At 32.4% G+C, this 23,877-nt stretch overlaps 1 protein-coding gene across 6 annotated transcripts in view; it reads left to right on the top strand.

Annotated features, from left to right (window-relative positions):
- Window positions 1-22,057, top strand: part of ldd (lipid droplet defective) — a 58,802-nt gene extending 36,745 nt beyond the window's left edge. For 3 of the 6 annotated variants that reach the window (XM_087406342.1, XM_087406333.1, XM_087406327.1), the window contains exons 34-50: window positions 423-630; window positions 1,533-1,673; window positions 2,629-2,818; window positions 2,932-3,132; window positions 4,387-4,926; window positions 5,519-5,694; window positions 6,202-6,466; window positions 6,688-6,784; window positions 7,600-7,742; window positions 8,234-8,434; window positions 9,381-9,561; window positions 10,012-10,124; window positions 10,206-11,031; window positions 11,280-11,428; window positions 11,528-11,710; window positions 13,224-13,467; window positions 20,691-22,057. In XM_087406342.1, the coding sequence (XP_087262468.1) occupies window positions 423-630; window positions 1,533-1,673; window positions 2,629-2,818; window positions 2,932-3,132; window positions 4,387-4,926; window positions 5,519-5,694; window positions 6,202-6,466; window positions 6,688-6,784; window positions 7,600-7,742; window positions 8,234-8,434; window positions 9,381-9,561; window positions 10,012-10,124; window positions 10,206-11,031; window positions 11,280-11,428; window positions 11,528-11,710; window positions 13,224-13,467; window positions 20,691-20,819 (3,987 nt within the window). In that variant the 3' untranslated portion in view covers window positions 20,820-22,057. Of the gene's footprint in view, window positions 1-422; window positions 631-1,532; window positions 1,674-2,628; window positions 2,819-2,931; window positions 3,133-4,386; window positions 4,927-5,518; window positions 5,695-6,201; window positions 6,467-6,687; window positions 6,785-7,599; window positions 7,743-8,233; window positions 8,435-9,380; window positions 9,562-10,011; window positions 10,125-10,205; window positions 11,032-11,279; window positions 11,429-11,527; window positions 11,711-13,223; window positions 13,468-14,668; window positions 15,323-20,690 lie in introns of those variants that run through there. The other 3 variants (XM_011057609.2, XM_087406353.1, XM_011057610.2) reach the window with 3 other exon arrangements.
- Window positions 22,058-23,877: the final 1,820 nt, after the last annotated feature.

Here is a 23,877-nt window from a genome sequence, read left to right as displayed (position 1 = left end):
CGGTGTATTTAATTTTATAAAGTACAATTAAAAGTATTGCGGCGATTGAATACGTGACATTTATGTCTAATCATTTAATCTTCTGGAGTTGATGTCAAAATTTGTAACAGTAATTAATTCTGTAAGACCCATTCAATTTTTGTTAATTAAAATCTCTAATTTCAAAAAATTAAAATGACATAAGTCATATAAAAAGAAATTAGAGAATATAAAGTATATTTTTTAATAAAAAATAATCCAAATTTACAGAAATAATAATAAAAAATTAAATTAACATTTTTGACAAAGAGATTTATGACCAAGAGATCTACTATCAATTCTGAAGGGATATAATTGAGTGGGTTCAATAGATGTCAGCTCCGGAAGGTTAATGAAGAATTCGTTCTATCGTCAAGAATATTGCGAAACAATTTATTTCTCAGTGCCTGAGCATGTCGACCAGCTTCTGTTATGGATGTCTGTTCGCGGTGCGAAAGGAAGTACAAGGCATCGGTCTTTCTTGGGCACATATGTGGGAGGAATCGACTCCTGGTGATCCGATGACTTTGGGAATATTGTTGATAATGATCGCCTTCGATGGCTGTTTGTATGCCATAATTGGCTACCTCATCACTAGATATATTGATTCAGGTATAAATGCGCCCAATGCGCCTCCCATCTATTATACTTTCTAAAACAAAATAATTCTTTGACATTCTGGTGGAGGTATTAAAAGTGACTAGTAGAAATTGGCTAACATTGACATTGTTTCTCTCTCCCTTTTTTTCGTGTGAGATAATCATGATCGATAAATTGCGCAAATTAATATTTCTTGATAAGATTGATTTTATTAACAAAAAAATTTTTCGCTAAGTTCTCTTGATCCTGTAGGTGATATTTCAGAATTATATATTTATTTTTCTGTATTTTAATGCCTCATTATTGCCACAATTTTCTCATCGATAAAATTGACTAAAATTGTTAGAGCTATTTGATGGAATTATTTGAAATAAATATAACAATAATTAAAACTATTTGCTTTAAAAAAAAGTCATGGAATGATTTAGTTTTAATAATTTTTTTATGAAAAAATGCATAAGTTATTTAAAATTGCAAAACGTTTCATAATTTATTCTAATTTATATCTATATATATCAATTCATTGGTTAATTAATTATTAAATCAATAATTAATTTGATTAAGAAATTAATTACTTAAATTATACTTTATAAAGAAATATTTCCTCTATTTAAAATAATTTCATATAATACTATTCATAAAAATATTCTAACGCGTTTCTTCTGCATGGTTCTCATATCGAGAAAATAATAATGAGATCACGCATATCATCCTGGTACCATTTTCGCAAACTTTTTGCACGTACATTTCACATGTACTCTAACTCTTCCGTATAATCACGAGATGCATCTGCGAAAAAGATCCAGGAATGCGGATCCGACATGACGAGAGAGGTCGCGTCGTTTAAGAGAAGTCGATGAGGAGACCTGGTGAGTTATCTGCGAAACGGACGAGCATTACCGATAATTTTCCAGGTAGGGGCTTTCACAGTTTGAGGTCCCGTAGCTTATGGTGGACAGACACACGCTCTCTCTATGGCAGGCCAAGTTACCTCGCCTTCGTCAACAATCTCTATTTCACTAACGACGTTTTTCATCCCTCAGCTGCTTACCAAGGTATCGCACTCTTCCCTTTGCACACGCATGTCACGAAAGTTTGTTTTCAGCTTACCTCTCGCGCTGCCGATGACGAGCTCGCATGTTGGCTTTACGAGGAGCTAGGGATAAAAAGAACGCTTTGATAGACATAAACTGAGTTAAATTTTGCTCGAACGGTAGAACGGTGGAAATGATCGTCAACAATTTTCACATAATAATTTAGAACTTCGACATTCCTATAAAAACTTGTGAAAATTTTCGTCAAGGAAAAGACTTATTTCCAAGAAAAGTGCAATTCAAGTGACAATATCATTTGTAATCTAATATTACATTTCAAAGTAATATTAAATTAATAATACGTACATTACTTTAGTAGTATTATTATGAAGTTATAAGTTAATATTATTAAATTAATTTTCTTATTTATAATTGTAGTTATATCCCGCATCGCTGTTCTTTTTATTCATGCCATAATTATGTGGGTATCATGCTTTTTATATTTTCATGCATTTCTGAATGCTTTTATATTTGATGTTTAAGCATACGGTCACATCTGCTTGAAGTTTATGTGAATGTTGCATATTTTTCAATTTTCTTTCCAATTATTTCATTATATCTTTACAATATTTTAAAAGCAAGTATATTAAGGCCAAATAATTGTTCGTATATTATGTATCAATTCAAATTTATTTTCTACGTTCGAATAATTTATCTGCACATACAATATTGTACGCGTCGCATGGAATAAAATTTAAAAAGGAACATTTGTGTTTGTTCTCGAACTCGATAGAAAGTATCGGAATTTAAGAGAAATGTTCATACTTGTGGTATGTATATGGAGTTGCTTTTTGTTTGAAAACAGTTTTTAAACTCGCTTCTTTTTACGTAAAATCGGTAAGAGCTTGTTTTCGATTATATAGGTATCGTTATTATATTCTTGATAACAAATTGGTGTTTGTTGCCGAACGTGTAGATGACGAGAGCGATCTGAGTAACTTGACGGTCACAGAGAAGCAAATCGGTGTGAAATTCGAAGGAGTCAGGAAGGTCTATCATACTGAACGAGGTGATGTCATCGCCGTGGAGGACTTCACTTTGAAGCTCTGCGAGGGTGAAGTAACAAGCCTGCTTGGAAGAAACGGCGCGGGAAAAACTACTATTATGTACGCCAATCGCTTTTCGAATTGATCGTTATTTTTAATATATTTTGATATACTTGAAATCTGTTCAATATCACGATTGAACGACGTTCGTCAATTTTGCTCTTTTATTACAGCAAGATGCTAACGGGAATGGTGGCACCAACCAATGGCGAAATTTGGTTAAACGGTGAGGAAGGTTGTAAGCCCGAGATAGGAGTATGTCCTCAGGAAAACGTCCTAATCGGAACTTTGACGCCGAGAGAGCACATGATCTTTTATTGGAAGCTTAAGAAACCTAACGATGACAATAACAGTATGCAGAGGAATGTTAATGAGTAAGATGCTAAAGTAGAAAAAATTAGCAATTATTATAGTAAATTAAATTATTAGTATACTTGTAGCTCCAAGAATATAAATCCAGTATAAACGAATGTGAATTCCGTTCCGTGAATTGTGTTCCGCGGTTGTTATGTGAAAATTATATTCATAAAAAATTATATTCATAAAATGAGATATAATTCGCAAATAATTGGAATGTATTTATCAAATAAAATTAACTGCTAAACAATTATTACTTCAGCAATAATAAATAAGATACACTAAACTGTTATATAAATAAATTAAATAAGTAAAGAAGCGCCAAGTCTAAACATTATAATCAAGGTTGGATCTTAATAATATTTCTGTGTAAATTTTAAATATGCACGAAAAAAAAAATCTTATACTTATACTAAAAAATTATCTAGATATAAAAAATTAATTAAAATGAATATATGATTTGCAAGGACGGCAATATTGTATATATTTTATATATATTTTGTATCTAATCAATATAATATCCAAAATCAATAACAGAAACAGATTACAACGATTCATATCTGAACCTTTTAAAATTTATCAAAGTTTCTCTGTAACGTTTAATCAGATATTTGTGATTCATATTTAACAGTGATTCATATTTGATTATAAGACTTAAAATTTTTTACATATATTGTTAGAATATTGTGTTATAAATTCTACGCGTATGATACATAATTTTTTATCAGATACAAAAAACAGCAATAATTCTAGCTGAAGCAACAAAATATTTTTTTACGTGTATCTTTCATATAAACTGCACGCCGATTGTCAAACTTAAAATGTAATCACAATAAAAAATGTAATCTGAAACAGAAATATTAACAAAATAAAATTAATTAGTTAAATAAATTAAAAACATTTAAAAATATTTATTTGCTAATAATCAAATCATTATTAAATTGACAATTTAATCAATTTATATGTATAACTGAAACATATATTTGAAATTTATATAGAAATATATTGGGTTAGGGAAAGTCTTTTTATATATATGTAAAAAAAACTTTTTTCCCGGCTTATTATTAAGTATCAAAGATTCAGATAGAATTTGATAGCATTTATTTCTATTCGCTTCTTTACTTACTTAAAAATTTTTCAATTTTTTCATTTAATATATTTCCTTTGTGCATGAAAAAAAGTCTTTTCTTTTAGTTTCATAGGAAAATCATTTTGTAATAGGTACGATTTATCAAGACAAACGTTACGGATCTTTTTTTGCTCTCCTACAGAATGATGGCCTCTCTAGAACTTGGGCGTCAGGAACATGAGCCCGTGTCACGTTTATCAGGCGGTACACGACGTAGGCTCTGCGTGGCTCTGGCTTTTCTTGGTTCGCCACGTTTGGTGATCTTGGATGAGCCCGGCGCCGGTGTGGATCCCGCAGCCCGACGACGGATCTGGCGACTGATAGACCAACATAGGATCGGCAGGACCGTGCTCCTCTCGACTCACCATCTGGACGAGGCTGATATGCTAAGTGACACGGTTGTGGTGATGCACAAAGGGAAGATCTTGTGTACTGGTTCGCCACTATCCTTGAAAATGACACATGGCACGGGATACAAACTGAACATCTCTTTCCCGCCCGATCACTACGCCAATGGAGATGCGGGGATAGGAGGAATAGCAGAGACAATCGAGAAAAAGAACTTGAAAGCTCTTCGTACTATTATCGAGGAAATTATATCAAACACCGCGATAAACGAGGTCTCCGAAACAGAGGTCACCATTGCGTTGCCTTTTCAGGGAAAGAATGGCATTAACAATGAGTAAATTTTTAAAATATTAATCTTATGATTATTTTCCAGTCCTTTACTACACACGGTGTAGGGTTATTCGAGTCTGGGTTAATTTTTATCACATTTGCAAGTATACAAAAAAATTATTAATTACTAATTCTTACATATATTTTTTAGCATCTTTAAAAAATATTTATAAAGCTGTATATTAAAAAAAAAGAATAGAGATCATTATATAAGTGCTTAGTATTTCCACACAAGAAAAGAAATACACAGGACACGAATGATCCTATTGTGTATACTGTAAAGGTTAATTATTAGCGTACATATTATTGGAATACTGATTAATTTTATAATCGAATATCAAGTTGTTTTTATTTTTTTATTCGTGTAAAGAAACGTGTAAAATAAATTCGCGTGCAATATGCAAGATTCAAGAAAAAATATGTATTAAGTGAAATCTATATTATACTGCAGAGTAATTTATTTGTAATTCCCATCTTTGCAAATTTGATATTTTAAGCCTCGTGATTTATCTTAGAGGCAATCGTTGCAATCGTATTTAAGACAAAATCGATTAAACACCTGCGTTTGCGTTCGAGTAAAGCCAGGAATGTTTCAGCATCGCGCAAGTGGCAAAAGCGCTGGAGGACAATCGTAAGCTCTTGGGATTCTCGCACTTCTCATTGGAGTGTGACACTCTGGAAAGAGTCTTCTTGGATCTCTGCGCGCGAGCAGACAAAGGATCGAGCGTTATCAGAGCGAGTCAAGATAGCGTTGTTAATATGGAACTCGCCGGTAAGAAATATTCCGTGTGCACGCCTCGTAAAGTACACATATTTATTTTTCTAATTAAAAGATCTATATATTTAATCTTTGATTGTTTAGTTTTTTGAGGAATTTTTTGGGGGTTTAATTTTTTTAGAAGAAATAAGAAGAAAAGAAGAGAAAAAGAGTTAAAAATAAAACAGATAATAAAAAACTATAATATAATAATATTTAAATAATATTTAAAAAATGCAAAAATGCAAAACTTGAAAAATGAGTTTCGTAATTTTAAAATTACAACATATTTAACAAAAAAAGTACGTAAAGAAAAAGGAAATAAAATAATAATAAAGCCACTTAATTATTACATTATCGTGCCATTCAAAATTATCATCTTGAATATTTAATTAAGCATTATGTCCAGATTAAAAAAAAATTAGATTTATTATTTTGCAAAGAAAGAAGTTTAGTTTAATTGATTTTAAATCAATGGCACTTAAGTTCATAGAGAAAAATAAAAATTTTCACTTTGCGCAGAAGTTCCCGTATCAGACGACAACATTGATTTAATTACCGATATGATGGTGAGACCATCGCCAATTCGACAGATGAAAGCTATAATAAAAAAAAGGCTATGGCATTTCGCGAGAGATTGGAGAGCGCCATTGGCTGCGCTCGTTTTACCAACCATGTTCGTTGCTGTCGCTATGGGATTTTCTCTGGTACGACCACCGTCCGAGAACGAACCACCTCTGGATTTGACCCCAAAACTTTATGATATTCATCCGACTTACTTTTACAGGTAGAAAAAATTTAATATAAAGATTTTAATAGAAAGAACAAAATAAAAATAAAGCGTAGTAAAAATTTCATAGGTATGAAAATATCAGTTGCTAACAAAATACGATCTATTTATATTTACATTCCTGCAGATTAGAACTTTAAATTTGATCAAACTAAATTAAGTTAAATATTCAATTTCTATTAATATTCTTAAAATTTTTTGATACTTTATCATTGCAGTATTGATGGTAATGACCCGTTCCTAGAACGCGTGTCTATGCAGCTGCACGATCGCTTCGGGGATGATTATGCTGGAGCATGGCAAACCTTACCTAATGTATGAATGAATGATAATTATTTCAAAGATCCTTACCTATTTTGGGCTCTTTGCGTATAGTAATAAATTACATACTAATCGATAGAAGAATACGTTATTAAATTCGTTGCTGAAAAAATCGCTAAAAAGAATTAGTTTTTCCGATTTTTCAAAATAAAAATTATTGCCATTTTGAAATAATTTTTAAATTGTAAATGGGTTTTGTTACGAATCCTCTAATTATTCTGCATATAAACGTAAAGTAGAATTATCGAAAAATTAATACTTTGTAAGATATTTTATATTTTATTCTGATACATTTTTGCACAAAATATAAAATATCTCGTAATATATTCATTTTTTTATTACTTTAATATTTTTATACACTTATAGAATAATGGGATAATAATTGGTATAAAAAAACATACTTAGTTGCTTTCCAAAAATGATATGTAATTGCATATTGCAAATTGCTTAATTCTTTTTAAAAGTAATTATATATTTTTACATCAATTGATTCATCTCAATATCTTGTGTAATAAACATATTAAAATAGAATTACTCAAGAATTAATATCTTACGAGATATTTTATATTTCATATAAAAATGTGTCAATGTGTCTAATGTATTCCAAATAGTATATCTTTGAATAGTGTTGACTTAGAGGAGTGTCTTTGAAATATTTTGATTCTTTAGCAATAATCTTTAATTAAGATTCATTATTGTATGCAAAAAACCCAGAACCCATATAAAAATGGCCACGATTTGCTTTGAAAGAACTTCAAACAAGTTCTAATTATAAACAATTGCGCATTTATTTCTTGAATAATTCATAGGATACCGGAACCTGCGAATGTTTGGATGGTCAACAAACTTGTCGAGGTGTTTCTAAAGCTGTCGAAGGTCTTCTTCAAACCCTGCCTGGCCGACCCACTCTGGATTGGATAGTATCAACTCATCAGGAATATATAGAGAAACGGTAGATTTCGCGCATTAAAGTGAAGATATTATCTAGTAAATACCAACCCATACAACACAAAATCATTTCAACAATATTGCTGTAACATTGTAACGTTACAGATATGTTGTTACAAGCTTCTGTGCTGTATGCAACTAAAAGTAAACATCAATGTTATGTAATTTCATAGTTAACAATATAAATGTAGTATCTATTTTACAATAGCCATAGCGTAGCCGTAAATAATTGTAGTTGTAAGAATCGACCAATTTAATCGAACATGAAAATATTCGACTGTAATTAATCAATTTTTACAACTACAATATTTATAATTACAGCTTGCAACTATTGTAGAACTGGTATAATATACACATATATATGTGATATGTTACATATTAGTTACAGTGCTAAATGTAAAATTATAACATTGATGTTACGTTTCTTTTAGTTAACATTTACTAGGTAGATATTAAAATTCGATTAAAATTTTCTGAATAAACAATGACTCGCAGATATGGCGGCTGGTCCTTGTCGCACTCCAAGGAAGATCCTCTTTTCATCGTTTGGTACAATAACAAGGGCCACCATTCAATGCCAGCGTATTTGAACGCTCTCAATGAGGCAATCCTGCGAGCAACCGGGGTGCGAGGACACTTAACCACACTCAATCATCCTTTGAAGTTATCGAGCGATCAGCTAAATCGAACGACACTGTAAGCCCTCACCTCTAATATTGCGACAAATCATGGAGAAAATCCTCCGTCGAAGATATTTCTCGTTACGCGCACCCACGGGATTAATTAACTGCGGAATTTTATGTGACGGGATGCAGGCGGGTTCCCTCAAACGGATAAAACGAAGATATTTGCACGCGGTTCGAAGCTCTTGAATCCAAAGGGGTCGGCGAGTTGAAACATCCCGATGCAGACGTTTCGTTTACTTTTAATTAACGTACCGCATCATTTGGTATTCACGCCGATAGCTCGCCGCTCGGCGCGTGTTTCAACGTTACATCGCGGAATTCCTACTTGTATCGTCAAATCGCTAACGATACCACTCTTGTTTGCTTTTCGTGGTTAATATTGAAAATCATATACTGCACAGAAGAACATATCCGATCGTTTCTTCTTTTATAGTAGTTGGCGTCGTTTAACCCGAGAGTAATCACCTGATTTTTTTACGTAAAAGATCATCTGGGATGTTTTTACATCCCAATTAAAATCACTATTAACAACATATTGTATATTATCGATTTATTACTATTTCCGATTTATTACTATTTGAGAACATTATAGATATTAATTTAATCCTAATTTTTAAAAAAGTATTAAATTGAAAAATTAAATAATTAAATTTATAAGCGGAATAAGCACGTTAAGTAGTTTATTATGACAGTATTTCTAAAATATAAAGATTTTTATTAATGTAACACTTTTTTTATGGTAGATTTTCGATGGAGTTGCATTTTTAAAGGTTCACAAAAGAACAGTTATTAAAAAAGAAAGAAAATATAAACAAAATATTCAAACAAAACAATATTTTGTAGCAATTCATATTTTTTAACGCTGAGGTGTAAAAATATTTCTCGGGTGACTATTTCTGAGTTAAACATCATTTCAAAAACGTCAGGAAGTTTATGTTATATTTTTATTTCTTCAGATTGCAACATGTGGCGGATGTCGGAGTGGGATTGGTACTTTTGATAGCTTTCAGTTCGGTTGCAGCTCAGGGAGCTAAGGAGATAGTCAGAGAACGATTGTCGGAAGAGAAGAGAATACTTTACTTAGCTGGAGTTCATCCTATCACGTATTGGACGACAATCTTAATTTGGGATTTTATAGTGAGTAATTTTAGTGGGAAAAAAAGAATATAGGAATTTCTTAAATACACTAAGAACGAATCATGTAATACATATTTGAAAAATTTATGTTAAGTTACACATTTCACATTTCACAAACGATTTAAATTTTTGTGTTAATTTAATATCTATAGTACAAAATATGTTAAATTAATACGTACATTTTAGAATGTACTTTTTAAAATTACACTATTTTTATATTTGTTTATTTACTCATAAAGTGTTATTATAACATTAACAAATGTTAAATGTTAATTTAATACAAAATATTCGAATAATATAATCACATTATATTCAATTAGCACTCGAATATGCTAAAAATTCAATAATCATATCAAAATTTTAATCAGGATCTCGGTTTTAACACAAGTCGAAATATTTTTTTATTATATTTTATACAATTTTTAACATTATTAATATTTCTTCTTTTAGGTATTCCTTTGTGCCACCTGTTTAGCGATCATTGTTTTCGAGATCTTCGGTTTGTCAGCCTACGTTGCGAGAGATAATCTAGCTGGAGTTTGTCTTTTATTAATTCTATTTGCGTAAGTATTCGTGTTGAATTGTTTATTCACATAAGGTCGATATAACATAAATATCTTTAAAATATTCATCCATAATTTTAGATGGGCAGCACTACCGTTTTCGCATCTAGCCGAAAAAACATTCGATGACTCGAGTCTGTCGAACATGGTGCTTTTCTGCGTAAATACCTTTATAGGTGTGATCTGTCTAGCGACAATTTTAGTCCTCGACATCGTCGGCCGAAGTAAAACGACCGAAGACGTGAGGAACATACTGCATTATATTCTAATGATCTTCCCGCAATATGCTCTCGCCGACGGGTTGGTTCAGATCACGACGAATGACATCACCGCCGAATTGTTGGAAAGATTCCACATGGATACTTACAAGTCTCCACTCGGCTGGGATCTTCTCGGCTACCATTATGTATATCTGTCTGTAATTGGTGCGATTCTATTCTTGTTGAATCTAGTGATTGAGTGTCGATTCTTGCCCAATTTGAGAAGGCAAAAAATTAGTTATGAAACAGTCCAGGAAGACGATGACGTTGCCAGGGAAAGATTGAGAGTTGAGGCCGGGATGGTCGACGACACCCTGAAGACCGTGAAGCTGCGGAAGGAATACAGGAGTGTGTACGGAACAAATGTCGCTGTGCAAAATTTAAGTTTCGGCGTACAGGCCGGAAAATGCTTCGGCCTCTTGGGAGTGAATGGAGCAGGAAAAAGCACGACATTCAAGATGCTGACAACAGAAATCATTCCTACGGCCGGGAAGATTATTCTGAAGGGGAAAGATATTGGCGCGCAGCCTTTGTGCAACGGCGAGGTTGGATATTGCCCTCAGAGCGACGCCCTGGATGGATTCCTCACGCCCCATCAATGTTTGACGATTCATGGTGAAGTTTGCGGGTTGAGCAATGTTCCTAAGGTAGATAAGAAATGAATCAATTTGAAGAAAAGATTAAACTTGTTGATCAGAATTTAATAGGCTTTTTAAACTTATGTACCTCTTATTTGCCTTTATATTTTACAGAAGCATTCAAGATGTTCTTGTAAACTTTTACAGATTATTTTATCTCCGAATTGCAGAGGAGAGCTAAGTTTTAAGAGTTAAATTTGTAGAAGCAAATATTCGGAATTGGGATATTAAAGATTTTATTTCATTTATAATTTCAGGCAGTGGAGACGACGCTGAAGAGATTAGATCTACTCAAGTATGCCCATCGAAGGGTCTCTGGCCTCAGCGGCGGTAACAAGAGGAAATTATGTGCCGCAATAAGCGTTATGGCTCCTGCCGCAGTAATTCTCATGGATGAGCCCACAAGGTATTTCGCATAATTTTATAACTACATTAAATAATTGTTAATTTCACGCGACAGTTACTTAATTCTGTATTAATTTTATTCCTCGTTCGTGTCCATTAGCGGGATGGATCCCGCCACGAAGAGTTTCGTGAATAAAGCCGTGAAACAAGTGACGAGAAGTCAAGGATGCGTCATACTAACGTCGCATAGCGTTGCCGAATGTGAGAATCTTTGCACAAGGGTGGGCATTCTCACCAAAGCCGGTCTCAGATGTATAGGAACGTCACAGCATTTGAAACACAAGTAAGATTACATTGACCTTTATTTTTCGTAGAATAACACGTCTCTTTTAACCTCGGATATTTCCCAGCAGACTCATAAACCGTACACAGAAAGCCCGGCGCTTCTATCAGTTCTGATTTTCCGTTCCTGTTAAGAATCCTTTTCTTTGGTCCAACCAGAAAACTTACGGGATCCTTACAGTTCTGCAGCTTAACGAATGTATTCTTCAATTGAAATCTTTTATCTTTATAGCATCCCATTCTGTTTGATAATCCTCTTGAGAAAGATAAGCGATACAGCGAAAGTATAAAGTGGAAAGAAACTTTGGTGGTTGAGGTTCATTAGATCCCCGATCGGTCTAAACCTACAAATATTTTTTCCTCCCCTAATAACTTAATCAAAGAAAATTTTAACTTTAAGTTACTATAATGTAAATATTTTAATTAGATCGCCGGAAAATATAATCAAGTCTAAGACCTTTCATAATAATAATATTCTTATGTTTAAGATTAAATTGTTCACTGAATTTGATTTCTTAATGGAAAAAAGCGTGAGAAAAATGATTGACTTGATATTATTACTAATGCGATAACAAAGCTAGCCTTTTATACTGAGAGAAAAAAATAGTTACAATTATCGTATTTTAAGTATAATTTATAGTTATTTTCGAAGTAAGCTATATATTTTTCTAGAAAACTTATGAATATAATAATTATTATAGTACTAATAATAATTATTACATGCATATTAATAATTATTAATTATACAGTAATAATAATATATTTATAGTAGAATTTTAAATACAATATAATTATTATCACTGACATACAGTAATAACTGTTATTATAAAATGAAACTATGATTATTTTATCAATTATAGTAACAAATATCAAACACATTTTTCTCAATCTCTGTGTAAGTTATTTTAACTGAAATTAATTGAATGTGTACGAAGAAATCTTTATTAAACACGACATGATTTATTTAGAATAATAATGTAGCGTGTGATAAATATTTAACTGCTATGGTCCTAAAGTGCCTTCGTAAAGGATCTCGGAAAATGTTTTCTACCTCCTTCCATACCGATTCTTTCGTTTCCGCGGTGTTTCTCGAGCTATCGAGAGCAGAATTTACGATATGGTCCTGTTCACGTTAGCAGCCTATCCTGCAATCCGCTCTCGTGTGTCACAGAGAGTACGTTGAATGATAAAGAATGGCGAATGTACTTCGTTACAGTATAGAAAGCGCAGTAAAAGCTGATCCCCTGTGTCCTTTGTCCAAGCCAGGAGCTTGAAATATAGATCCGCGTCCCCCGCGATCGAATGCAACGAAAAAGTGAATAAATCATGAATTTAAGAATGCTAATAAAACCGGTTTCTCTCTTACGACCCACGCAAATCTTTTAATAGCTCTTCTGAATAACTTCTCCATCGCAGCTTCTTTACTGCGACCATCAACAGTTAATTCGAATGTCATTTGACATACGTTGAGAACTTGCCTTGAAAACTGGATTTAAAGCCGACTTGACTTTTAGATTCGGCGAAGGATACATCGCCTTTCTGAGATTCGGCCAACCAGTCTCCGCTACGGATCTTAGGAAGGTTATCCTGAAATATCTGCCGCAGGCGATGATCTCTTCAAGGCAAGCAACGGCTGCTCGGCTCTTGCTACCACGAAGCCAGGACATGGCGCTCAGCGTGAGCTTCAGCATGCTGAAGCTTCTGGCGGAGGAGCTTAAGGCCACGGACTATACACTCACACAGAGCTCGCTGGATCAGGTCAGTGAATCCAATTCAACGATACTGTATTTCGTGGATTTTTGTCGAGTTTGATTTTCAAATATGTCGTTTTTCGTATTATTTCGAACGTGCTCTCGAAATTGAAGCAGATATTGTCGTACGTGGAATTATGCCAGTTCGATCCTCGCGAATTCATCATTTTTCTTTTCTAAAATTGTATCACGAGTTTAAGGTATTTCAGATACACATATAACTACTGATGGCTTAAGGCAAGAGCGCACGATAAATATACAAGTACGATATCTTACTGAAAAGTCTAAAAATTTAATTAAATTAAATATTTTTTAAATTTAAAAATAATTTTGTTGAACCATCAAAATAAGTATATAGGGAATTTAAATATAATAAACAATACTATATACAATTTTGTCATATTTTGGCAATCAGTTTGAACGTCCCATATACTCATTTTGATCCAATAAAATTATTTTTAGATCTATACCTAGTTACATTTTTAAATATTTTAACAAAATTCTTTTCGTAGACGGCTTTATAGTCGACATAAGTGTCATTATATCTTTGTTATTTATTTTGAATTCCAAGGACAAAAAATAATGTTTATATCGAACTAAGGCAAAAGCATATAATAGAGAAAATATCAATCGATTGTGTTGTTTGTGGAAAATAATTGAAATTGTGTCATACCTATACTGAGAGAAAAAAAATGTACTAAATTATAATAAATTAATTTATTTAAATACTAGCTGAATATTTACTAAACGTTAACATATTTATTTGGTACAAAAACCATTAATTTTATTTAATCATTTTTTTATTTAGTAAATATTTATTAAAATTTAAGTTAGTACCATTCAAACAAATATTTATTAAAATTTAGTACACATTTTTTCTCAATATAAGTACTTATGTACTTTACATACTTTGTCAAGGACTTTTCATAAACGACACAATAGTCGACCGATACTTTATCTATCGTCTTCTTATCTTTAAAGGTTCGTCTACATAAATTTCGTAGACGATCGAGTGGAAACTAACCAATCCAATGTAAAGAGAATATTCGATTAAGATTGGTCAATTTCCTACGATTTGAGATCCTACGAAAATTTACGACTTTTGTGTAGACGAGCCTTAAAACCACGATATTTAATTCGCGACGTAATCTTTGGGTGTACCGCGATGAATACACGACGGCGATATTCTAAGGGCTTGTCTTCAGCAGATGATGCACCGCCGCCGCACAGCGCCTCCTCCTGTCGTCCAAAGACGATCCGCATTTTCGTCCCACCGATCCTGACGGATATTAATGGATCCGTTCGTCTCGTAGCTCGCTTACATACTCCCACGCGATGGTTTACAAGCTGCAGGGAGGCGGGAAACTCGTCCTACACACCGGCTGGTTGCTTCTAAGCTCGTCTAAATGCTTCCGGGTATCGCGCTCTTCCGGGTAGTGCTCTTTCCTGTCTTCTCCATCGTCCAAAAACTGTTGTTAATTAACTGTTCACTTCTCTCTCTTCCCATTTTCCTTCTCCTCCGAAATAATTCACCACTTGAATAATGAAGCCTGAATCTTGTCGAAATTGCGAGTGTAAATCTTATGCTACCGAATTCCGCTCCCGAATTTCGAAGCCTTGTACGTCGTGTTGTTGTAACGACAATTGTCTTTCACGTCACTTCAATGAGAGCGGATTGCAGATGCTTCTCGGTAAATGCATATTGTTGGTGTACGCAAGTCAGCGCGATTCGGTAAATGCACGTCAAAGTGCCGAAGTCCCTTCTACGCGCGTTTCTCGAGTCGTGTATTTAACGTTACTATTCGCTGCGAACACGACGATGCAATTGAAGTGCAATCAAATTAATTACAATCAAATGAAAATCATATGACGTGCCGGTAGCTTTCTTTCATGCTGCCATATAACATTGTGCACAAAAAAACTTAAGCAGTAAAACGTTAGCAGTATGAAAATATTGGATTTGCTACGGCTTACGATATAACTTTACGGTCTTTACTGTGATTAGTCAATTTCCTTACTACCTACATTTCATTGCTTAAATTTTTTATGTGTTATGGCCCTTACCATGAATAAAGAATTTTTTGCCATTCTGTTTGAGTCTCTGTCCTCGTGCAACGTTCCAGTAAATCCGGAGACACCAACTACGTTTATGCGAAATTGCAGGCAGTCCTATCTCTCTTTTCGCGTGATATCTGCAAACTTACGGACACGCGCATGACGTCCCGCGCTTTTTCTCTCACGTTTTTACCTGGGAATAAAATTTTTTTAAAGCGACACGACTGTTGTGTAATTGAGTGGCCTATATGTCCAACTTACGGACAAACAAATTATGTCCAATGTGTTCGTTGTCGCAGCGCCGAGGAAGAGTGTATTTGCATGCAGAGAAGATGCACGCGAAGAGGTGCGATTTAAAAAATTGTGCATCATGACTTTCTTTAAGAATTACAGCGCATGTGCATATCATTTTTATCATATAATTTGGAATTATGCATAATTCTGTATTGTAAACGCATTGAATCGCGTGTCATTTTAAATTACAGATTTTTAAATTTTATATGATTTAAACAATTAAAATAGATAACAAAATTTTAATGAAGTACAATATATAGATGTATGAGATAAATTTTCGAAATCTATATCAATTTTATAAAGCATAAAAAATCTCTTTAAAATAAAATAAATATCATATATATATATATATATATATATATATATATATATATATCATATATATATATAAAATTATTCATAAAACTAGTTTTTATGTTGAAAGATAGAAATATATTTATTGCCAGAAATATTAGTTCAATTGTGTGCTACTCTTAAATGCTACTCTATATGCTCTTCTGTAATTACTTTTCCGCCTTGCTACAAATTCCTTTGAACGTTAATAAAAGGGACAAAATTCATAACATTTAAATCATGTGAAATAACAGTAATTTTTGTTTTATCATTTTCCTATAAAAATATGTACAATTAATTAGGAATATGATTAAAATTTATTCGACATAGGAACAAAAAGTATATTTATTACTAGAAATAGTAATTAGTTCAGTTGCATGTTATTGAACGTGTACACTTCTCTGTAATCATTTTTTCGCTTTTGCTACAAATTCTTTTGAACACCAATAAACGGAATCAAGTTGATAACGTTTAAATCATGTGAGGTAGAGATAATTTTAATTTCACGATTTTCCTATATTACAACATTTAATAAATAAATACTTTATTACAAGTTTCGAGTTGCATATGTGATTTTTAATCGCTTGTGATTTCATAATTTGAAATCCAAGTGTATGTCGCATTGCAATTAAAAAATATGGTAACGATACATCGTAAATTGTATATCTCTGATGACCAGAAGTTAAAATTTGCATTTCGTGGGGCCTCCGTCTTACCACCAAACTATTCCGCTGCTCTTCACGACTCTTTGCGAAATTTACCGTGCGCGCAAAGCGGTTACTAGCCGCATTTGCATAAGCCGGTTAATAAAGAAAAATTTTAATTTTGAGGCTAATTAAAAAACTTCTTATATATAAATTTTCAGTAGATCATACGAAGACGCTTTAATTAATACCGCTCTCGGTCATGATATTACATTATTAATTATTTTCGCAAATTGTGTATGCCGCATCCGTTCAGACAAAATCTAAAAATTATGAAAAATTCAGTCCGCGCGAGTAGTGCAAAAAGAGAATTCACAGCGTGGTATTAAAAAAAAATAGTCATTACAACGATGCATGAAGCTTGCAATTTCCTCCCTTTTTGTTTTTTTTTTTTTCGAATTCAGGTTTTATATAAAGCGCTGTCCGGCCGAGAATAATGAAACGGGATTAAAATAAAGCGCTGTTTTATATTTACGCTGCAAAATTATTTACGGTTGTTTCCTATCCATCCTGATTTACTCGCTGGAATGCAGCAGAATCTATTTCGCTCGCGTGTCGTAAAGGGAAAGTGAACTTTATTGTGCGTATACAAATGCGGATTAAGAATTTATTACATCACCGGACAACACGCAAAAAAATACTCTTCGCGTGAATAAAATGAAGTTATGGAGAAACGGAGTTAATGACAAAGATATGTTGTTATTTTTTACATTACTTTTACTTTGTTTCGCAATTCTTTTCAACAATACATCATTCAGTGTTTCACGATTTAGATGCAACGATCATAAATCACGGAGTTGCGCGACAGTGAAATCGTCAGCGCGGATATGTAGATCTTACGGTCCCGAAAAGTGTATGCAATCCATTTTCAACTATCCTTCGCAGTTCTACGGCGTCTGAGAATTCTAAGAAGCGGTTCCAGATCGAAATGAACTGTCCAGCGCTTGAAGGAAGGATAGAAATTGAAATCGTTGCTTGAGTGATCGATCGATCTCGATTGAACGGGTACGATTTAATTTTTATGAAACGAGAACGTAAATTGCAACAAAGAATATATAGTTATATTAAGGAATATATATTTTAAATTATTTATTCTTTGCTTACGTTTCATTAAAATGCAACCATAATTATAACTTTTATTAAAAATTTGATAATTCAGCCAAAACGGATTTCGCAGATTGAATGGAATTAGAAGATTGTGACAAAAACGTTTGCGAATAAAATATCAATATCCACTGAAAGAGCGAACTAAAATATGCGAGAAATTCAAGAGAAGCGTTATCGAATGCGATGAATAATGAGAGCTTAATTGATCACTTATAAGACGGCGCGTTGGTAAAGTGAGAGAAATTCACTACTTTCATTACTTGAAACGAGAGAAGTGGTTTTATGGAGTCTTTTTGTCATCAGAAATAGAATCTTTGCTTTTGGACCGATAATACGATCGATCTATCAACTCGTTGAACAATTTCTATAATAATTGGTTCAGTCTGAAAATATTGATGTTTGCAAAAATTTATCCCGCAATTGCATCCCGTACCCCTCGAATTTGGGAACGCCTTCGGGATTATCATTGCTAATTGTTATTAGCGAGAAGGAAGTTTAGGTCGCCGTTTTCCGCGCTGGAAAACATCGTCATCTGTCCTCTCCTGGGTGTATTTAAATCGTCGTTAAATACAAACTTGCGTCACGTATTCATCCTTACTTCTTGAAACTTTCCCCGTGCGAACATTAAGGTCTGCCATGATCCCCCCGTTGTTTTGTAAGCTTCTAAAGTAACGACAATAGCAACAGCTCAAGTTAGAGCGGTTCGGAATATAAATTAAGTCCTAAGTACGGTAGTAAACTGGGTCGGGCTGAATTTAAGAACTTTTAGATTACCACAATGTCGCGGAAAACTATCCGCGCGAAGTCTTCTTCTAAAGCTTCCGCAACCTTTTCGGATATTCATTCTTCGGAAAATTGGGAGCACACTGGAAAAAAAAGTTGGTTGTATTGAAATTCTTAAAGATGGAAGAATTTTCTGAATGACTTATAAATTTAGTTGAGATAACTAGAATTCTGATTAATAAGATCAAAATCTTCTGGTTCTCGTTCATTTTAAATCAAAAATTTGTCTCAGTACATGCAACATAAATGAGATCTACAATTGAAAATTGAATTCTATTTGGAAACTAAATTGAGAAAAAAATTGCTACAGAGCCAAAATATTCATCAAATTATAGAGAATTTTAAAACGTTTTGGCAAATTAAGCCAGGAGATTGCGAAATATATTATTTTTCATTTTATTGATCGAAAAATTAGTTAAATGTAATATTTGGAAGTAATTACATTTTAAAAATCTGCATTTCAATCATTAGTAATATTAATGCAGTAATTCATGTACTGACAGTTTTTACATTGAGTAATTAAAATTTAGTATACTTTTTTTCAGTGCAGCAGTTTTTTCGATTTAGGCATTCAACTTATTTCTGTAATAATTACAATTACAAATGACACATCTGTAGTTTTATCGAACTAATGTCTCGATTATATAGCCAGCTCGCCGTACTTATATTTTCCAAGAAGAAGGTCCCCTAAGTTTGTCTGCGGCGTCAGGACATTATGTAAATGCATTTCTCACCGTGACGTAAAGATGGCGATCTCGCAAACAAAGTAGGAAATTTTTTGCCATATTGCAGTGTGCTTATATGTAAACCAGAGGGCAAACTTGGCCGGTCGGAAAAGTTTTGAGATTTTTATGGGTCTTCGTTGCAAGTAAAGCCTTCCGTCCCATCGCCCACCGGCCGCTCGCCATTCGCTGTTCGCGATTGCGAGAATGTGTTTCAACGCGAAGCACGCACGGAATTGCAGCGACGCAACGACCAAAAGTTTACACCCAGTTCTCGCAAAACTTCAGTTTTGCGATTCGCAACCGCAATAATTGCAGGCGCGGACGTTACGTGAGGCGTTTGATCGGCAAAGCAAAATTGCAAGTTGCACAAAAGTATCCTTTTATCTGCAGATGTTTCGTTACGAACTAAAAAAATTACGTGCCGAAAAAATAGTACAATATTACGAATAAAATTATTTTGTCACATGGAAGGGAATAAATGGTAAACGGTTTTGCTGAAATATTTAAAAGTTTAGTTGTGGATATGTACATGTGGGTATGATCTAAAAATTATTTTGTTAAACCATCAAAATAATACGTAGGAAACTCAAGCATGATGAGCAATGGTGCAAAAGTTTTGACATTCCAGCAACTACATAGTTGGAAAATTTATGTTAAATTTAACATATTTCGCGTATTTCAAACGATCCATTCAAATTTTGTGTTAATTTAACATAAGATAAATATGTTAGGAAATAATACAAATATATTATATAAAATATATATTATATAAATATATTATATAAAAAATTGAGATAAATAATATAACACGGACACAATTTGTAAGCAAATTGTAAAGGCATATTTCTTTAGTAAAATTAATATTTTTAATATGTTAAATTAACACATTTTATTCATTTATCTTGGAATTTGCATCTCAAAATATATTATTTTTATATTAATTATCCACTTGTTCATAAACTGTTATTATTTTAATACTAAGAAATATTGAAATAATATTTATTTTCAGATCTATATCTAGCTAAATTTTTAGATATTTCAACAAAATCGTTCTTTTTATGTAGTTCACTCGCCGTTGGAATTTTAATGAAAAAGGAACACAATCTATTATAAAGTCTAACGCGTGATAAAATCCTTTTGTCCAATCTCTTTTTATAGTAGCCGAGTTGATTTTTTATGATAATTAATTCGCGAATTATGCGTCATGTAATCTGCTGTGGAATGTGCAGGTACTGGTGACTTTCTCGGAGGAGCTAGAGGACGAGGTCGTCGACGTGGCTGTCTTCGGTCAGGGCAGCAGTAACAGCGTACCCAATATGTACTCCAGCATGGACACCATTCACATGGATACATTTTAAATGTGTTTCGTATAATTAGATTTAAGCTCCAGAGATCTTTCGCTAGACGCGAGGAATTAATGGAAATTTTACATTTTCACTCTCCTGTTCGTCAAGCTCTCGCAACGCGCATTTTCGTGGCGATTACTGTGATAGTTTGCGTTTACCTTTGACGCCACGACGAAACGCGCAATTATACAAGCTCAAATAAAAAAGAGAGGAATTTTTGATCTTGTGATTCTCATGCTCTTAGGAAGAGATTTGGACGTCCATTCATTTCTTTATGGAATACAATTTTTCAAAATCAAATTCTGGTAAAAAATGTTTTACAAAACATGTATAAATATATAATTATACATATATAAATTACATCCATATATATTTTTCTTATATATATATATATACACACACACACACACACACACACATACATATATATGTGGGTGTGTGTGTGTGTGTGAACAAAAATTATAATTATTATATATATATATATATATATATATATATATATATAATTATATAAAACATGTTTATTGAGATCCTTAAATAACATACCTTAAATTTTCGACTGTCTCGAATTAAATTTCTAAATATCTTTATACTCTTTCTCGGCAATTTTAATTTAGCAATTAATCTCTCTTTAAAACAAAAATGTATAAGTTTTTAGAGTTAGAAAATTAAAGAAAATGTATAGTAAGGTTTTAGCGATGTCAGATAGATATTCTTCGCTCTTAACGGAGCGAACGTCTATAATGGAAATCAATGCATGATTTATTTAAAATAATATATTTACGAAAGAGCGAAAAAAGTATCGAGTGGTTGGTAAGGGTGATTGGTAAGGGTGATTGAATTAGGGAATCAAAACTAACCAGATGCATTTCGTATTCTTTTAGCAATATCAGACAAAAATATCAATAATTACAGATTAATTTTATATGTAAGTATCTCGAGCAATTGTGAACAGTATTCCATCGCTGTAATTATTATTTTATTATTATATTTTTTAATAAATAAGATATCAATAATTATAACGATAATTACAATATTAAATATCAATATTTGTTCACTTTCCTGCTTATAATGCCGCTGTAAATTAAAAACATTTTAAATGACCAACAATTATATACACGTTGACGAATGTATTATATAACTAAATATACTCAAAAAATAATTGTATACCACACAATAGAGAAATTTATTATATAATTATTTAACAAATTTATTAAAATTTTTATTAATTAAAAATACACAAAATATAATTATATATTTAATTAAAAACATTATTGACATAAGATAAATCCATTTTATTAATGCGAGTGGGAGAGACGGGCCACTCATGCATCTGCGTTTCACTTCAATTTCGTTCATATTTTGTTATCGTTTTGACATTGCAATTTCGAAAACAGAGAATTCCACGAACGATGATGTCCTTCCCATCAATTTTCGCCGAAGGCGATTATCGACAAATACGTTTGACAAACCAACCAACTGGTTAAATATTGCCGAATCGTGCTCATATGTACAAGTCCGAGGCTTTTATTTGTTGCGCTTGACGATGCGACAGCGACTCATAGAAACACGAAGATCGATGCTTATGCATCGAATGGCATAAAAATTGAAAGGAGACGCAAGAATAAAGTGTGAGAAATTTATTATCGTAGACCAGCAGAAAAAAACAATCAAAAGGAATGAAAGAACATGTTTCCAGAAGGAGATACACAGAACGAATGTTGGAGTATTTAAAAATTTAGATACTTATTGTTCGTATACTTTTAGTTGATGTCAATTCAATAGGACGATCAAGCAAATTGTTAGAATTGATACAACTTTTTGCTCAGCATGCATTTCCCATACATTTTCAGATCCATATATAGCTAAAGTTTTAGATATTTCAACAAAACCCTTCTTTCCGTATACAAGATGCGTTTCGAATGCATTTCAAATGCAAAGTCTAATTTAGAATACAGTTTTTCATTAACAGAAACATCGGAGTAATGAAATTTAAGTTATGTATAAGAGTCACATTTTTTATTGAAGAGAAAAACAATAAAAAATTTAGTAAATTGAGAGCTAAAAATTTTGAAAAGTATTCATAGTCTTCTAATTTTAACATTATTTTTTTATTTGCTATAGTATATAATTTTATTTTAGCATATTTAATTACACATTTTAAATTCAAACCCTGGTTGATTATATTCACAAACGTTTTCATATTTAAACATGAGCAATAATAATCTGCACACACATACACACACACACTTACACGTATAAACTTTTTCGGTTCGTGGTTACATCAAATATTTATGTTGCTTGTTTCATATGAATAAAAAATGATACTTCGCGCAACAAACTGCTGAAACGCATCAAAATTGCTCTGTGTTCATCATTGATTTTTATTCATGAAAAGAGAGTCGCGAATGGAAACGAGTATCAAAAGCATCGTGCATAATATTTGTATCATTATAATTAATTACATAAATTTGCAAATTTAATGTGTAAAATGCGACAGTGCATTAAATATTTCGCGGTGCGTGGCAATGAATTAATTGACACACGTTCACATTGTTCCATTTTGTTCATATTCGACATAAAGTCGAAACGATAAAGAATAAAAAATATAAATTTTCACTAGGATATTTACAACAGTTATTGATATGCGTTGAGTTCTAAATTTTTTGTTATTATCAATTATAATACAATTTACCGGATTAAACACTTGGTCTTTACTTGAACGGAGAGTGTGCATTTCTATGAATGCATTTTTCTCTATCAATGTACTATAATTCTTAAAATTAGAAAAAGATAAAAAATAATTTCAAACGTGGTTAAAGTCAATCTATATTAATAGAAATAAATGTAAGTCACGCATCGTCTCTTAGTAAATACTTTTAGTAGATTGTATTTAGTACACACTATCACATTATATGAGCTAAAACAATGTAAATTTTAATATTTTTATTAATACAAATAATTTTATAATAAAGAAATTTTACACAAAATAATCTGTCGATCCATTGGGATTTACATATTTTCAAAATATTTTTCCAAAATTCACAATCAGTTTATTGAACATAAGAAT

The sequence above is a fragment of the Acromyrmex echinatior genome, chromosome 1 (genome assembly GCF_024713525.1).
Source record: "Acromyrmex echinatior isolate Ae372 chromosome 1, ASM2471352v2, whole genome shotgun sequence".
NCBI lineage: Eukaryota > Metazoa > Arthropoda > Insecta > Hymenoptera > Formicidae > Acromyrmex > Acromyrmex echinatior.
The sequence above is the reverse complement of the archived record's forward strand: the minus strand, read 5'-3'. Positions and strand labels throughout refer to the sequence as shown.